The 18,537-nt window shown below is 37.3% G+C and overlaps 2 protein-coding genes across 8 annotated transcripts in view; both read right to left on the bottom strand.

Moving 5' to 3' along the window:
* Positions 1-18,537, bottom strand: part of LOC145268679 (protein sidekick-2-like) — a 363,221-nt gene that overhangs the window by 117,391 nt on the left and 227,293 nt on the right. For all 7 annotated transcript variants that reach the window (XM_080124179.1, XM_080124182.1, XM_080124177.1 and 4 more), the window contains 5 exons: positions 16,838-16,957; positions 12,745-12,912; positions 9,563-9,853; positions 4,100-4,240; positions 969-1,163 (listed from right to left, as the gene is read on the bottom strand). In XM_080124179.1, the coding sequence (XP_079980305.1) occupies positions 969-1,163; positions 4,100-4,240; positions 9,563-9,853; positions 12,745-12,912; positions 16,838-16,957 (915 nt within the window). The remainder of the gene's footprint in view (positions 1-968; positions 1,164-4,099; positions 4,241-9,562; positions 9,854-12,744; positions 12,913-16,837; positions 16,958-18,537) is intronic.
* LOC145268680 (uncharacterized) overlaps positions 1-18,537 on the bottom strand; it is a 175,977-nt gene that overhangs the window by 114,717 nt on the left and 42,723 nt on the right. The window lies entirely within an intron of this gene.

Genomic DNA, 18,537 nt, shown 5'->3' with positions numbered 1-18,537 from the left:
GGAGGTCCTCTTGTGCGAGTGTTAATAACCCTCATCACAGCCACTTTCATCTCAATTGTCTCATAATGACAGCCTCAGGTTTTCCTTGAGCTTAGGGAATGACCAAAAGTCACAGGGAGCAATGGTCTGGGTTACTCAGAGGTTGAGAAACTGTCTTGATGCCCATCTGGGTCAAATAGTCTGATCTTCTCTGAACACCCTTGAGACAAACTTTGTGCAAATCTTCCGCATCTTCAGTTCTTCGCGAATAATTGTGTGTACAGTTCCCACACTGACATTAAATTAAGCACTTATTGTCTCTATAGACACACGACAGTCCTCATCCATGAAATTCTTTATTTGGCCAATCAACTCTGGTGTTCTGACTTTCTGACTTCTGCCACACTTCTCATCATCTCTCAAAGACTTCCTGCCTTCCTTGAATCCCTTATGCTACTCAAAAACTGATGTCCGATTCATGCAAGATGGCCCAAAAGCAGTATGAAGCATTCCATATGTTTCTATGGTATTTTTTCCAAGTTCAAAAACAGAATTTTCTTGCATATCGTTTTACTAAAGTGTCCTCACGTCCAGATTGCATTTTTGGAATTGACCAACTGTGACAATCAGACTTTAGTAGGCGGTATTCCAACTCCTGCTGTAGCTGTTCATTTGAACTTGAAATCATAAAATTATTCAGACATATCATAAGATGTATAGCAATAACATACTGAATTTTCAAGAGTCTACGACAATTTTAAATGCGATGTACAAAAAAAAATTTGGAAATTGATTGAAAGCACCTCGTACTTAGTTCAAAATGGCTACCACGGATTATTTAACTATTAACTACTTACTGTTAAGTACGTGGTCATAAAACTTTGGCGATTGGGTAATCCCATTTTTGAATAAAAAACAAAAAAAACAAAAAGAAAACGTTGAGGGTGGATGACATATGAAAATGAAATTGCATATATCTCATTACTCACGCTGCTGTGGAATCAGGAGGGGGGGATCTGGTGCTGGCACACTTGGTTTTCCTTCCCCAACATTATTTACAGCACGGACGCGGAACTTATAGTAAAGGGCAGGTTGGAGACCGTGTATCGTGTAGTTTGTGATGGACGCTTCAATCTTGTCAGGATAGCTTATCCAGCTCGGTTTAATTAGGCTTGTGGGAGAAGCTGGAAAGAAAATACAGAAAATGAATCAGTTGTACATGTTTTGTCTATTTGTATGTATGTAACCAAGTTATGGGGTTGATATGCCGTTATAGAGAAAGAGCCAAATGAACGAAAAAAATAGGACGATCAAATGACTCTTTGGTTAGAACAGACAAAGGAAAAAGTATGTCAAGAGATACTTATTGTTGTAACGGTCAGAGTTTGGAGTGAGCTGGCTGTTTATTTTGAAACACAGAATTCGAGATGAAATGACAGGCGGTTGTTTATTTTAGAAAACAAGGTTTGAAAGCTGATGACAGGCAAGTTTTCTTGTTGTAAACAAATACAAACTCGTGATGTTTAAAGGGCATTGATGGATATGTATATATTCCTCGAACACAGAGAAGGAGAAGAGAGGAGGGGAGAAGAAAGAAAAAGAGAGAATTCGATTTTGGCGAATTCAGATGGTGTTAAAGTCGGGCAGAGATGGCTTTTGACTTAAAACACGTATCTCCAATGGCCGAAAAACTTATCTGAACTCGAGTCACAAGCTACCGTTTTAAAATAGCTACAGCCAACTTCCTTCAAACTCTAAAATATTATTAGACCATTATTATTGTGAATAAACCCAGATTTAATTGTTTATTCGTGTGTGGAATCGTTTTTATTTCCTTTTTCACCACACTAAAATCCACGGCCCTCTTATCGGCGATGTTCGCCAGTAAGTGAGTACACAACGACAGGTCCATAGTATAAATTTAGACGATCAATTGATAATTCTGTCACTACCCCATATCAGCAACATTAAAACGGCTAAGAATTATCACCGGCAGTGGTCACTGGAAGGACGAAAATAGTGAACTGCAAACCGCCAGAGTCGGGTCGTTTTCAGGCTGCCGTAATTGGAGTGGAAGAGTTCTGAGGTCGACGATCGTCTCAACCGACCGGCAGAAGGGGATGACATGTATACACTAGCAGGACACCCAGCATTGACCAGTCGTACAATACACTTAAACATGATTGCATATGTATTATTTTAGAATCAATCCTCTATTGATTATTATATATTACGAGGAATAATTTGCCTGGTGGACTAATTTGTAAAAAAAAATTTTTAAATAAAAAAAAAAAATAACGTCGTTCATCAATTCCGTCTGTGTTTGTTTACAATATCATGTTAGCAGATATTTGGGATTGACGATGAATGCGCAGGAAAAGTCACTTCTGATTAATGTTTAGTTTTGAAATATGCAAACGAAGAAATGATTTGCAGCGATTTTAAATGGTATCTCTTTTATAATAATAAATATGAAATCTGCATGGATCCATTGCCAAGGTCGCTGGAAAAATGGTGGGATCCTTCTATCGATCCAGTAGATATCTACCTGCTGATGCAATTTTCTACCTATATAAGAGCCAGTTACGTCCAAGGATGGAATATTGCTGTCACATCTGGGCAGGAGCTGCTAGGAAGACCTTATCCTGCCTTGACATTGTTCAGAATAGACTTTGTAGCCTAGTGGGGGATGCCCTGTCTCTTCCCTGCAACCTCTTTCTCACAGAAGAGATGTTTTGAGTCTGCTTCATCGTTATTTTCATGGCAAGTGCTCGTCTGAGCTCCAATCCATGGCCCTCTCTCACCAAGCATTCATGAGAAACACTCGTCTGGCTGTAAACACTATCAATGATTTCTCCCACTCTTTATCCGTGCCTAAACCTAAACGTCGATTCCATGAACAAAGTTTCTTTCTTAAAACTGCACACCTGTGGAACTCTTCTGTTTACCTGCTTTCCAGCTGATTACAATATGGTCGTCTTCAAGTCCAATGTAAACAAGTTCTTGATGAGCCGTTCCCCTGAAGTAATCCAATTTACCAAATTTACACTTCAAATGATTACTATGATATTGTCCAATTGACTACTGTACACTCTTTGACCCTTATCCTCGAGTGGCCTCTGGGCCTTGATAAGGGGGCTCCTTTGTACAGGGTGACCCATAAAAAACGGATCCCAGCTCTAATTAGGCCTCGTTTCTTACTGTTTTGTCCGAATGAAATGAAACTTTGGTCATAACTAGTTCATTATATTCAAAACATCACATCCAAACGTTAGGGTCTTTGGCCTTTTTTTCTTTTTTTCTCCGTTCTACAGCGTATGTTCTAGATGGCCTCTTGTTTTTTTAGGGTCACCCGTTATAAGAAAAAAAAAAAAAAAAAAAAAAAAAAAAAAAAACGATTAAATATTATATTTAAATATATTTTCTGACCGGGCAATGCCGGGCGGCCTGCTAAAATAATTAAGAGTCAATGTAATACTAATATGTAAGGTGTGTGTGGGGGGGGCTACAAACTTGCAATCCTGTATATCTCTACAAGAGCCAGATATACCCTGAGGTGGAGTGCTGTTGCCACATCTGAGTGGGAGCTGCTCAGCACTTCCCGTCCAGCCTTGAGTTCATGGCTGGCTTCGAAGCCTAATTGCTGATGGCCTTTTTCTCTTCCCTGCCACCTCTTTCCCATGGAGGAGATGTTGCAAGCCCGTATCTGTGCTCGGCTGAACTCCAGTCTGTGGTTCCTCCTTGCCAAATTTTCACAGAACACTCGACTAGCTACAACCGCTATCAATGATTCCCTCCCCCCCTCTCTATCCGCACCTAAATCTAAACACAAATTCCAGAGGCAGAGTTCTATCCTGGAGCTGTCCACCTGTGGAACACTATTCCGTTGTCCTGCTTCCCGGTTGAATACAACATGGTAGGTTTTTGGATCCAGTGTGGGTAGACTCTTGTTGAGCCGTCCCCATACATGGTCAGGTTCTACCCAATCTACACCATTAACAGTTTGTACACTACCACCTTACATTCATTAACCATTATCCTCGAGTGGCCTTTGAGCCTTGATAAGCGGTGACTCCAAGTAAAACAAACAAAAAAACAAATAATTCTTCAGTACACTTACCTTGGATGATTTCTTTGTACTGAATAATGTATCCCTTGATCGGACTTTTTCCATCATCACCAGGAGTCCAGGCTATGGAGACGCTTCCTGGAGAACTCTGGTGAGCAATCACAGAGACAATGATTGGCGGGAACGGTAATTCTGAAACACAAAATTATAAGAATGAAAATAAAAACTCAAAAAATTTAAAGAGGTTAATATACTTTGTACAAGGCATTATATATATATATATATATATATATATATTATATATAATATATATATAATATATATATATATATATTTATTAAATTGTAATTCAATGAATTTCAAAAAACTCTCATTGAAATGAAATGAAGTGGTTGAGTTTCATATCAAAGAATTTTTATTATTCTAAGCAAGACAAAGAATGCTTTAGAAAATTAATCTCCTTAACCTATAGGGTTTCTATGTCTACCATCTCATCAGAGGAGAGAAAATATTATCAAATACTTATAAAGGTATGCACCCTATTTGCTAAAGTCAGTGAGACATGGAAAGTCAAAGTGAAAATAATACATTTATCAGAAGTCTTGTAGCAGGAGGATTTGTAGAAAAAGGATATGAATGTATTTGTAGATCCAGCTTGCTTGGTAAGATCCAATTTATACGTTCTTTACATCCGTTTGGTAATAATGTCCAAGCTATATATTGGGTAATTCGCATAGCTGTGTAGATATCCGAATCGGGCAAGTGCTTGTTTAAATTTGTTTGTGGGTCCAGCGATAATTCAAAGTCTGGTGGAAATCTTTTCATTAGAAGTCTATATTATTTTTAGTGGGGCGAAGTGTTAGGGAGAGTAGGTAGTGGTGAGTGGTAGGAAGTGGGGTGAAACATATGTGCATATTCATCCTTATATACACATGAACACACATATACAAACACACAATTGAAATTCATTGAATTACAATTTAATTTATTTGCTCTATCTTGCATATCGAGCAATTCTTGTTTAGATGGGATAACTTATAGAATATTACTGCCAGTAATATTTTGTAAACCTACAATCTCACGTTTCAATGACAACTGATTGTTAAATAAAAACTATTCTGAAGTATATATATATATATATATATATATATATATATGAGCAAACAGTTAATAAAACATGTTAAAAAACACTTTGAAATGAGTTAAAAGCATATAATCTGAAAAGGAAACACTTGATAAGTGGATAGTCCTTAATCCGCAGAGTTTCGAAGAAATACTTTCCTTCTCATCAGAGGGTAGGAATTAGCAAAATGCAGGATCGGATGTTGCATACAAAAGTATTTGATGAAACAACAAGCAAGTCAAAGCTCTTACTTGAAAACAAAAAAGTGAAGCAGAGGGAATATGGTGAAGAAAAAGGTGATTACACATGAATGGATAGTCTCGTGGAAGATAAATAATCCAGTGACGGTAAAATCCAAATATATAACTTCAAGAAAGTTAATTGAATTTCCATTTGCACAAGTAAAATCCAAGGAAATCCTGTAATTGGAAGAAGATAGTCCATAATAATCCAAAGGCAGAAATCCATGGAATAATTCATAATTTATTCATTATATATATATATATATATATATATATATATAAAGTAACTAGCCTGGGTGCCCGGCGTTGTGAGGTCTGTGTTGAGCAAAAAAAATCTAAGTAGGTAGGCAGGCTTGAACCCATACCGCAAAGGAGGAAAAGAAAGTGAAAGAAAATCTGACGTCTTACTGCTACTCCATGACACGACCGGAAGTTCGGAATGTTAAAATTAGGCAAAGTCAATTCAACCGATACGATGACTTGCAAAAATAGCTTGCAAAAAAAAAAAAAAAAAAAAAAAAAAAAAATCGATGACTCCTTGTAGAAAACTGTTTTTCAGGGCGTTCACTCGTAATCGTTTAAAAAAAGTAGAATGGTAAAACAATCAATGTTTTTGGCCAATTTTTTTGATATTCGTCCTCAGAGACGTCAAGCTTCAAAAATCAGTCGCCTCTGTGGAAGGTTTTAGGCAGACCTACATGCATACATTTAAACAGGCAGGTGAGATTTATATTATAGACTAGCGGGGGTACCCGGTGTTGCCCGGGTGTTTGGAGATGTGTTTTTGGGTAAATCAAAACAAAAGAATCGTTGCCCGAGTGTTTGTGTCGGGGGGGGGGGGTTTAAGAAAAAAAAGTTTTGGTAGGTAAGTAGGAAGGATCGAACCTGAAGCCGTGAGGCAAAGTTGGAAAATAAAGTGTGAAAAAAAAAAAAAAAAAAAAATGTGCGACGCTAACCACTGGGGCCAGCAAGAAGTAGTAACGGAAAGATGTTTGAATTTTTAAGCATTAAGAATTGGCAGGTTGTGGGGCAGTATTTTATTTACTGCAGGGCAGTACTTTTTGGTTTTATTATACAAGAAAACCGAATCCACACACGGCGATCGATAAATGCGGAATATTTAGCTTTTCAAAGTCGGGCAAATTAAATACACACGCGACCCCCGTTCGTAACTTGTAGATATTATCATTTAGACGTGACATAAAAAGTTTTAAGGAGCGACCCCCACGAGAAGGCTGACGAAAAAACCCTTTTGCGGACATACACAAAAACGCACACACAAACAAACATTTGATTTTTTATATATATAGATGGTTGTGTGGTTCCAACGAGAAAAGAATGCATATTTAAGAGAGCCAGTAATAGTTCTAGGTTTCTGAGACATCATGTTTTAATATTTTAAATATTTTCCTAACGCATTTCGATCCTGGATATGACCTTAAACTATATCTGATGCGGAGGCCCCAGCTTGCCCCTTTAATTGCCATTGCTCCCAGGTCCACTCTGACCCCGAGTGGTAGTACCTGTTAGGGTCCCAACTATGGGTTAAATAGAAACCAACTTAAAAAAAAATATATATATATATTCTATTAAAAAATTTTTCTTAAAAAAAAAAAAAAATCATTGGATTCGGCATTAAATAACCTGAAAAGGGTTGATATGCCGTAAAACAAAAACAACCAAGCAACCTTATTAGAGGTATTCCGATACAAAACCTGAGAACATTCCCAGACACATAAAATACACTTACGTGATTTTATTTATCTATTTTTTTAAAATATCTTCTGTGTGAGTATGTGTATGCGCATGTGTGTGTGTACACCTTCTTTAAGATGGGGCGATAATGCGTAGGGAAGGAAATGTGTGCGGATGTAATGGGAGACAACTTTCCAAAACCCAGGGGAGCTAATTCATACCAGCAATAAAGTTATCACTAAAAAATAACAGCCAAAATATTAAAACAAAAACAACCAACCAACATAACGCGTTTTGAGCCTTATTTTAGCTTTCTTCAGATATCCTTTTAGTTAAGTTTTTTTTGATTAAAAGTTTATGGAATTTCCCTTCGGAAGACATTTCAGTTTCGCTAGTATGAATGTGTCTTTGAAAGAAATGCCAATATGAGATTTTTTTTTACAACAGCGCATGTCTGCACCCACAAGGTGACACATTCACAGACTGCGGACACACATACATCACAGACAAGCATGCATGGAAGCGCTCAAGAATTGTATATCACTGTCTTAGTCAGGCCTACCTACAACGAAAATAAGTTCGAAGAGCTATAAAAAAAAATGATACAAGAGTCATGCAGAAAATAACTGTCAAGGTTGCTCCGGTAACATGTTGTGTTGAGTCATTTTGTTCGGGATCATGTCATGTCGAATCATCAGAGGTGTTTCAGTTTGAATCGACAAAGTTGTTCAGAATCATGTTGTGTCCAATCATTGAAGATGTTTGGATTTGAATCGACAAGAGTTGTTCCTGATTGCGTTGTGTCGAATCAGAGCTATTTCAGTTTGAATCGATAGAGTTGTTTGGGATCGAGTCATGTCAAATCATAAGAAGTGTTGAATTGTTGGAGGTGTTTGGGTTTGATTCAGCAGAGTTGTTCTGGATTGTGTTGCGTTGAATCATCGAAGTGGTCTAGGTTCAAATTGATGGAGTTGTTTGGGATCATGTAATGTTGAATTGTCAGAGGTGTTTGGGTTCGAATCGACAGAGTGGTTCGGAATAGTGTCATGTTGAATCATCGGAGGTGTTTGGGTTTGAATCAATGGAGCTGTTCGGGCTCAAATTGACGGAGTTGTTCAGAATTGTGTTGTGGTAAATTGTCAGAGTTATTCGGGATTGTGTTGGGTTGCGTGGATGAAACTGTTTGGGACTGTGCTGTCACAAGTGGTAGCAATTTGTTTTTTTCTTTTTTCTCTTCCTTCGCAAAGCAACAAAAACAAAAGAAAAAAAACAAAAGAAAAAAAACAAAAGAAAAAAAACAAAAGAAAAAAAACAAAAGAAAAAAAACAAAAGAAAAAAAACAAAAGAAAAAAAACAAAAGAAAAAAAACAAAAGAAAAAAACAAAAAAGAAAAACAAAAAAGAAAAACAAAAAAGAAAAACAAAAGAAAAAAACAAAAGAAAAAAACAAAAGAAAACAAAAAAGAAAAACAAAGAAAAAACAAAAAAGAACAAAAAAGAAAAACAAAAGACAAAAAAGAAAAAGACAAAACAGAAATAAAAGACAAAAACAAAAGAAAAACAAAAAAGAAACAAAGAAAACAAGAAAAAGAAACAAAAGAAAAAAAGAAACAAAAGAAAAAAAAGAAACAAAAGAAAAAAGAAACAAAAGAAACAAAAGAAACAAAAGAAACAAAAGAAAAAAAAGAAACAAAAGAAAAACAAGAAACAAAAGAAAAACAAAAAAGAAACAAAAGAAAAACAAAAAAGAAACAAAAGAAAAACAAAAAAGAAACAAAAGAAACAAAAGAAACAAAAGAAACAAAAGAAACAAAAGAAAAAAAAGAAACAAAAGAAAAAAAAGAAACAAAAGAAAAAAAAGAAACAAAAGAAAAAAAAGAAACAAAAGAAAAAAAAGAAACAAAAGAAAAAAAAGAAACAAAAGAAAAAAAAGAAACAAAAGAAAAAGAAACAAAAGAAAAAGAAACAAAAGAAAAAGAAACAAAAGAAAAAGAAACAAAAGAAAAAAAAGAAACAAAAGAAAAAAAAGAAACAAAAGAAAAAAAGAAACAAAAGAAAAAGAAAAGAAAGAAACAAAAGAAAAAAAAGAAAAACAAAAAACAAACAAAAGAAAAACAAAAAAGAAACAAAAAAAGAAACAAAGAAAACAAGAAAAGAAACAAAGAAACAAAGAAAAGAAACAAAGAAACAAAGAAAACAAGAAAAGAAACAAAGAAAACCAGAAAAAGAAACAAAGAAAACCAGAAAAAGAAACAAAGAAAACCAGAAAAAGAAACAAAGAAAACCAGAAAAAGAAACAAAGAAAACCAGAAAAAGAAACAAAGAAAACCAGAAAAAGAAACAAAGAAAACCAGAAAAAGAAACAAAGAAAACCAGAAAAAGAAACAAAGAAAACCAGAAAAAGAAACGAAAAAAAAAAAAAAAAAAAAAAAAAAAAAACATATGCAACACTTACCCATAACTTTGATGGTAGCATTCCTACTCGTGTTACCTGCTGACGAGATCACAAAACAGGTGTAAAGGCCGACGTCCATGCCGGAGATGCTCTTAATTTTAAGGGTGCCGTTGGTAATGCTGTGCCTCTCATCGGCTCTAATCAGTACCGGTGTATTTGATGGCGGTTTTCGATGGTACCACACCCACGTGACCGGAATGGAAGGATCGCTGCTGACGGTGCATTTCAAGACGACAGTACTTCCAAGGATCACGGACTGGTTTTGTGGCGGTTGGCGGATTTGAGTCTTCACTGAAGTACAAAGTAAAATTTTTTTAAAGAAAATAGAAAATTGGGTGTTTCTATATTATACACACGAAAAAAAAATAAAAACAAAACAAACAAACATTGAATTTCAAGTAAAACAAATGGTACCTACATTTGTGTCATGTCGCAAATACTAACATATCCAAAAATTATGAAAACCATTAAGGCAGAAAAATAATTATTAATGAAAAACAGTTTCTGATAAAGTTTATATGGGGAATAAATTTTGTGTGACATTTTGAATTATGTTTGTCACATGAAGTAAGCAGCAGAACTTAATTACCTCCCCTGTCAACTTATCTCTTCTTTTTGTAAACGTAATAGCGATTTTGCTCCATTTCACAAATTTCTTTTTTCATAAGTTTTGGATATGTTACTATTCGAGACCTTACAATTACGTAGGTACCATTTGTTTCACTTGGCATTCAATATTTTTCTGTTTGTATAATGTAGAAGTGTCGAAAATTGGTATATAGAATACCAACAACAACAAAAAGAAAAGTCTTTCAAAATCATGCGTCAACATTACTAAGATACTAGCGCACAGTGATAACATTTTGGACACTTAAGCTCCCTATTCCGTTTTTTTTTTTTTTTTGTTGTTTTCTTTATTATTAGTTCCTGTTAAAAAAATTTTTATTGTAATTTTTTTTTTTTTTTTCAAAAAGAAACAAAAATTCGAATCCAACCAGAGATTCTTCAGGAAATGCCACAAAAGTTGTTAAGTACGATTCTTTAATTAAAAAAAAAAAAAAAAAAAAAAAAAAAAAAAAAAAAATGAAAAGAGTTTTTTTTGTTTTTTTTTAAGTTTAAAACTTCTTTAATTTTTTTTTTCATACGAAAATTTGGAACGCTAAAACCAATATAAAACATTTAACATTACAAACACATTAATAACAAAAAAGAAACTGATATCTCGGCTTGACAATGAATTCTCTGGAAAAGTCTGCAACACTAACTGCAGAACAAAACGTAATATTCATAAAACAAATTTCAAAGTTTTTAGTGCGATTCTTTAGTGAAAAAAAAAACAAAACTTTTACTTTTATTTATTTTTTACATAGGCGTCACCACTTATCAAGGCCGATAGGCCACTCAAGGATAAGGGTTAAAGAGTGTACAGTAGTCAAAAGGACAATGTAGTAATCGATAGTAATGGAAGTTCGGTAAATTTGTTAACTTAAGTGGAACGGCTCATCAGAAACTTGTTCACGTTGGACTTGAAGACAACCATATTATAGACGGTTGGAAAGTAGGAAAATGGAAGACAATTCCACAGGCGTGCAGTTCTAAGAAAGAAGCTTTGATCATGGAATCTACGTTTAGGTTTAGGCACAGATAAAGAGTGAGGGGAATTATTAATAGTGTTTTCAACTAGACGAGTGTTTTATCTTTTTCATTTAACAGTTTAAAACTTTCAGTCTCTGCTTTATCATTATTTCCATGGCAAGTGCTCGTCTGAGCTCCAATCTATGTCCCCCCCCTCGCCAGACTTTCACAAGGAACACCCGTCTAGCAGAAAACACTATCAATAATTTCCCCCACTCTTTATCTGTGCCTAAACCTAAATGTAGATTCCATGAACAAAGTTTCTTTTTTAGAACTGAACACCTGTGGGACTTTCTTCCATTTGCCTACTTTCCGGCTGACTATAATATGGTCGTCTTCAAGTCCAACATAAACAAATACTTGATGAGCCGTTCCCCTTAAGTAATCCAATTTACCAAATTTTTACTACTAACCATTACTACGTCATTGTCGCATTGACCACCATACACTTATTAACCCTTATCCTCGAGTCGCCTCTGGGCCTTGATAAGTGATAATTCCTTTGTAAAAAAAAAAAAAAAAAAAAAACTTATCTTTAGAATGTTTTTTCATGCAAACAGTTTAATTTTTTTCTTTTACAAAGGAGTCACCACTTATCAAGGCCCAGAGGCCACTCAAGGATAAGGGTTGATGGGTGCACAGTAGTCAATGGGACAACACGTAGTAATCGTTAGTAGTGAAAATTTGGTAAATTGGATTACTTAAGGGGTCGGCTCATCAAGAACTTGTTTACGTTGGACTTGAAGGCAACCATATTGTAGTCAGCAGGAAAGCAGGGAAATGGAAGAGTGCCACAGGTGTGTAATTCTAAGAAAGAAACTTCGTTCATGGAATCTACGTTTAGGTTTAGGAGTGGGGGAAATTATTGATAGTGTTTTTAGCTAGACGAGTATTTTTCGTGAATGTTTGGCAAGAGGGACTACAGATTGGAGCTCAGACGAGCAGTTTTCATGAAAATAATAAGGAGACAGGCTCGCAACGTCTCTTCTGTGAGAAATAGGTTGCAGGGAAGAGAAAAGGACATCCCATATGAGGCTACGAAGTCTATTTTGAACTCTATCAAGGCAGGATAAGTTTTTCTAGCAACTCCTGACCAGATGTGGCAACAGTACTCCATCCTTGGATGTACTTAGCTAGAGAATTGCATCAGTAGGTAGATATCTACTGGATCGATAGAAGGATCACACCATTTTTCCAGCGACCTTGGCAACGGATTTGATGTACGTGTTCCATCTAAGATCAGAAGTAAAGGTCAGACCCAGAAGCTTGTCAAAACATGGGGCCTCCCCAAGACGAGAGCCATTCATTTCAATTGATGCCAGATGAGGATCAGAGCGTTGATGATGTAAAGATAGGAGCTTGGTTTTAGAATTAACCAGCCGCCTCTTTCCCCATAATTTTGATTATCCTTTTATATGAGTATTAAGGGATTATTTCTAATGCTAATATCGATTAAAAAAAATATATATATATTTCTAAACAAACAAAACTATAAAAAAAAAAAAGAAGAAAAAAAAAATTGGGGTGGGGTTACAATCAATACTTACTAAGTACGTGGAGGTACATTTGGGAGGAGATCTTGCCGAAAGCATTGATGGCAGTGTAATTATAAAACCCAGAATCTTCAGGCAGTGTACTTGTGATGAGCAGGACGGACGACTGGAGTAGCTGGATGCGCCCGGAACTATTCAAAGACTGCCAACCATTCCCAATGTCTGCAACGAAAAGGGAAAAAAAAGAAATATGCATATCTGTCACCGTCATCATATTTGGTTTTACATCCATCTTACAGGATAGCATATGCTAGACGGCTTTTAGAAATTGATTTCCAAACTAAGATATACTAGCGGGACCTGTGGAAATTCTACAGCAGCATCTTTCATCTCTATATAAATAAAATGAACTCATTTTTTCCCCTCGGATTTTGACCTTAATAGGATTAAAAATCAAGATATTTCATGCAAATATAATATGCACAAACGGCAGAACAATATCTGAGGTGTGTTATAGGCTTATTATTTCTCAAATTCCTCGATAATCTTAGATTTCTATACTTTTTCTGCTGAGAAGTCACGGCCAAAATCGGTTAAGATCAATGGAAGTGGTAAAATATTTTCTCTCTAATAAATTCCTCCTCCCCCTGCCACCACTTAACACCGTTTGGGGATCGTTCACAAGGAACAGTTGAGAAGAGAACACCGGTTTGGCTTCGTAGTTCTTTCATGTGAAGTTATTTAAAATCACTAAACTAAGCTGCAGTGTTCTGTGGCGTAGTGGTTAGCGTGCTGGACAATTCACATTATATTTTCACGTTCGCGCCGACCTACCGTAGTCGTTTTTTTTTGTTGTTTTTTTTCCTAAACAACTGGAATGGACTTTTCTTGGTGGCCGAACTGTTAACGTTGCAGATGTTTTTTTTTTGTTTTTTTTCACACTTTATTTTCCTACTTTTACTCATGACTCAGGGTTTGATCCTTCCTACTTACCTACCATAACATTTTTTAAAACTCCCCCCCCCCCGTCCCGGAAACAAACACTCGGGCAACGCCGGGTACCCCCGCTAGTATATAATATATTGCTGCTGGGTATTCTGTGGACGGACCACTGTTCTGAACGCATTTTTGTCAGCCTCTTTTTATGCCTCACTTGTAAAAGACCAGAACGTGCCTTGTCACTCGTATTTCCATTGCGACTCTGAAATCGACAAACCCATCTTTTGACTGTGCTGACATCAACTGCATCGGCTTCATAGACGTTCAACAGGCACCGGTAAATATTCATCGGTTTATTTTTTTCTGCTTGGAGGATTTCGATGACGCATCTCTGCTTCTGACGTATGTTCATGACAGGGTTTGTTTTCGTAGAGTCTTACACTGTCAATATCTGCAACAGAGAGATGAAACTTTCAGGTCATGAGTGCAGTCATCATAATGCAATTTGCTATCCTCCTCTGATCCATTCAGGCGGAAATAGAAAATAGGAGGCATTACTCCTGGAACGCCCCCCCCCCCATTTCTTACAATTCGAAATTTTAATTATATAACATATACCTCAATAACATATTGCTTCTTATAAATGTAATATTTAAACAGCTATGTCTGTCTGTCTGTCTGTCTTCATATTTTCAAACTCTATCTCCTCTGAAACTAAGTCACAGAGCGACACTAGGGGCCTCAAGTGATTGGATTTTTTTTTTATAGACCGTTCTTTTGAGTCTTTAGCTGGTTAAAATTGTTTTAAAGAGGTCAAAAAATGGGTCAAAAGTTACGTCACCAGCTTTGAATACTACAGTTTTGGTTTCGATTCTAGCTGATGGCACCTAAATACTATTTTTTTTTTTTTTTTTTTTTAACTTTTGAAACCACGACTATAATAATGCTAGCATTTCAGCCCGGCGTTGCCCGGGTGTTTGAAGGTGTGTGTTGAGAAAAGAGAAAAAAAAAAAAAAAAAAAGTGGTAGTAGGAAGGCAGGCTCAAACCCGTACAGCGAAAGAGGAAAAGAACGTTTTTGCTGTTACGACCACCACCAAACCGGAAGTGACATAGGTTTAAATTAAGGCTAGACAATCGAAAAGAGGGGACGACTTTCGAAAATATCGGTAAAAAAAGCGACCCCTCCCTGTAGAAAAGTGTCCAGTTGAGGGTGAAGAAATTAATATTTTTAGCCAATTTTTCAGTATTTGTCGTCTGAAGGGTTGAGTTTCAAAACAATACTGATCTAATGAAAATTTGTCGCCTCTGTCGAAAGTTTTAGGCAGACATGCAAACAAACATACATACATACATTTATATATTATTAGCTCAAATTTTCGACCCAAACCGATTAAAAAGCTTGCCCTATCTCTGAATACCCTTTATGAAAAATTTCAAATGTTTAGACCAGAAATTGTCTGAGTAATTTGGTAGAGACCGCAGAGGTCAAATTTTTTTAAACTTTGACCCCTATTATGACCCCTTAACATTTGTTTTGGGCTCAAATCAAGTTAAGTTAGATCAATGTCCAAGGAACCTATATCTAAAATCTCAAGTGTTTAGACCCAAAATTGGCGGAGGAGTTTGGTAGAGTTCTCAAAGGTCAAATCGTTGAATTTTGACCCCTTAACAGCCAAATTTCTGGCCGAAAATGGATTACAAAGATTTTCCCAAATCTCAGTACCCTCTATATCGAATTTCGAGTCTGTAGACTTAAAATTGACAGAGTTATTGCGTAGGGAAATGTACACACAGACAAATATTCAAGCGTATTTTATGCAAACAAAAATAAATTACCCTCAACTGTTTTTTTTTTTTAAACGTCATTTTAGTTCTTTTCCAAATAATTCTTCCCCCCCTTTTTTTTTACGGTTCATTTCACCAGCTGTGATAATCAGGTTTTAGTAGGGTGTATTCCAATTCCTGCTGTGGCTGTTGATTTTAACCTGAAAATTGGTCAGTCATCACATAAAATGTATAGCAATAACATACTGAATTTTCAAGAGCTTATGAGAATTTTAAATGCCTGTACAAAAAAAGTCTGGAAGCTTATTTAAGACACCTCATATATAGTATGTTTATTATACAAACATTATTGGTTACATACGTGCATACATGGTTCAGCAGAACCTCAATTCAGATACCACCTCATCAGACCGAAAAAAAGGAGTTATATGGAAGCTAAATTGCTTTTTTTTCTATCTGATGAGGTGGTCCTCTCCAAATTGGTTTGAGAAGTGTAAGCCATTTTTAGTTTCAGAACAGTTTCTGGTGGTTCGTTGTTCTAAACAAGTTTTGAGAGGTGACTGGTTTGCAGTAGACAGAACAGTTTCCGATTGTTCGTTGTTACACACAAGTCCTGAGAGGTGACTTGTTTGCAGTAGACAGTTCCACAGAGCAAAATATTCTTACCGTGTCGAAACGGAAAAAACATGCGAACTTGCTACAGGAAACAGTTTAATATTTATAGAGCAATTCTGGTTTTTGATTGGTTGGTAGCAGAACGTGAATTAATTCGATTCGTCAGTTCTTAGCAGCATCGTTTATAAATATAATCGTCCAACTGTTGGATCATACCCCATTATACGTCCAAAATATTGCAACAACTCTGCCGTCTCGATACCAGCTTAAAAGTCTCTTGCCAGCACAAAATAGGTCGCGTTTTTTCTTTCTGCTCTGACTACCCGCTGGCCACAGCCAGCCGTCCTTGACTTCACATGTCTATTTTTGCGGTGTGGACTTTCTTCTCTCTCTGACCATGTGGATTATTTTTTCTTTTTCTTGTCAAAAACACTTTCTAATTTACATATGTGCTTTTTTTGACTACTGCTGCTAATATCTTCAAAAGCCAACTATTGTACAGCTCCTGCTGATATTTTCCTCATACGCGTACTGCTGAATTCTCTACATAGTGCTTCTGTAGATATGGTCCCAAATAGTAGCCCTTTACGTTCCAAGTGGGATTATGCTTGGTTCGGGGCGAATAACAATAAAAAACGAAACAAAAAAACAAAAAAAATTAAACAAAAAACATTTAAACAACAACAAAAAAAAAACAGTCATAAAATAGAGGAATGTTTTCTAAACCCGATTACTTCAGCAAAATATTGATTCCGGGTAACGCCAAATTTCCATGCTAGTGTTAACCAATCAAGTCGAGTTACTTACTTCTTAGCCAAACGATGGACGGTTTCGGGGCTCCTTTTACTTGACTTACAAGTCGGACATCGTCACCTTCTAATACAGACATGTTTCGAAGACCGGAACCGTCGATTTCTGGTGGCGATTCTAAGGAAGAAAAGAAATATTTCATCAGGATATGAAAAAAAAAAAAAAAAAAAAAAAAAAAAAAAAATTTGAGAGGGGAAAGGGGGGGGGAGGAAGCTGAGAAGAAAATTAAAGAGTAAGAAAAGAAAAAAAAAAAAAGAAAGGACAAAACTTTATTCAAATAAACTAATAGAGAATGACAGAAAGAAACCGAGGTGGCGAAAGAAAGACGGGAGAGTGGAGAGAAAAGGGGAGACTTGATGAGGGGGGGTCTCGAAAAAGAGAGGCCGGATGAGAGGGGGGTCTCGAAAAATAGAGGCCGGATAAGGGGGGGGGGTCTCGAAAAATAGAGCCCGGATAAGGGGGGGGTCTCGAAAAATAGAGGCCGGATAAGGGGAGGGTCTCGAAAAATAGAGGCCGGATAAGGGGAGGGTCTCGAAAAATAGAGGCCGGATAAGGGGGGGGGTCTCGAAAAAGAGAGGCCGGATGAGGGGGGGGGGGTCTCGAAAAAGAGAGGCCGGATGAGGGGGGGGTCTCGAAAAAGAGAGGCCGGATGAGGGGGGGGTCTCGAAAAAGAGAGGCCGGATGAGGGGGGGGTCTCGAAAAAGAGAGGCCGGATGAGGGGGGGGTCTCGAAAAAGAGAGGCCGGATGAGGGGGGGGTCTCGAAAAAGAGAGGCCGGATGAGGGGGGGGTCTCGAAAAAGAGAGGCCGGATGAGAGGGGGTCTCGAAAAAGAGAGGCCGGATGAGAGGGGGTCTCGAAAAAGAGAGGCCGGATGAGGGGGGGTCTCGAAAAAGAGAGGCCGGATGAGGGGGGGTCTCGAAAAAGAGAGGCCGGATGAGGGGGGGTCTCGAAAAAGAGAGGCCGGATGAGGGGGGGTCTCGAAAAAGAGAGGCCGGATGAGGCGGGGTCTCGAAAAGGAGAGACTGGATGGGTGGGGTCTCGAAAAGGAGAGACTGGATGGGGGAGTCTCAAAAAGGAGAGAATGGATGGGGGGGGTCTCGAAAAGGAGAGACTGGATGGGGGAGTCTCGAAAAGGAGAGACTGGATGGGGGGGGGTCTCGAAAAGGAGAGACTGGATGGGGGGGGTCTCGAAAAGGAGAGACTGGATAGGGGGGGTCTCGAAAAGGAGAGACTGGATGGGGGGGGGGGTCTCGAAAAGGAGAGACTGGATGGGGGGGGGTCTCGAAAAGGAGAGACTGGATGGGGGGGGGGGTCTCGAAAAGGAGAGACTGGATGGGTGGGGTCTCGAAAAGGAGAGACTGGATGGGGGGGGAGGAGTGTCGAAAAGGTGAGAGCAGATGAGGGGTCTCGAAAAAGAGACCAGATGAGGGGGGGTCTCGAAAAAGAGAGACTGAATTGTGGTAATTGAAAAGGAGAGACAAAGGATGGGGCGAAAAGAGATAAAAAGTGAGAAGGTTGGTTGTTTTATTTTATGACATATAAACAACTTTCGGGTTTGATGCCGAATCCAGTAATTTTCCTAAAAAAAAAAAAAAAAAAAAAAAAAAAAAAAAGAAGGGTTTCACGGTTCAAGTGATTTAAATATTCATATATGTGTTTGGTTTGTTTTACAGCATATCAACCCTTTTCAGGTGCAG

Source organism: Euprymna scolopes, chromosome 44 (assembly GCF_053919585.1).
Source record: "Euprymna scolopes isolate OS-2025 chromosome 44, ASM5391958v1, whole genome shotgun sequence".
NCBI classification, from domain to species: domain Eukaryota; kingdom Metazoa; phylum Mollusca; class Cephalopoda; order Sepiida; family Sepiolidae; genus Euprymna; species Euprymna scolopes.
This window is presented reverse-complemented; position numbering and strand designations above follow the sequence as displayed.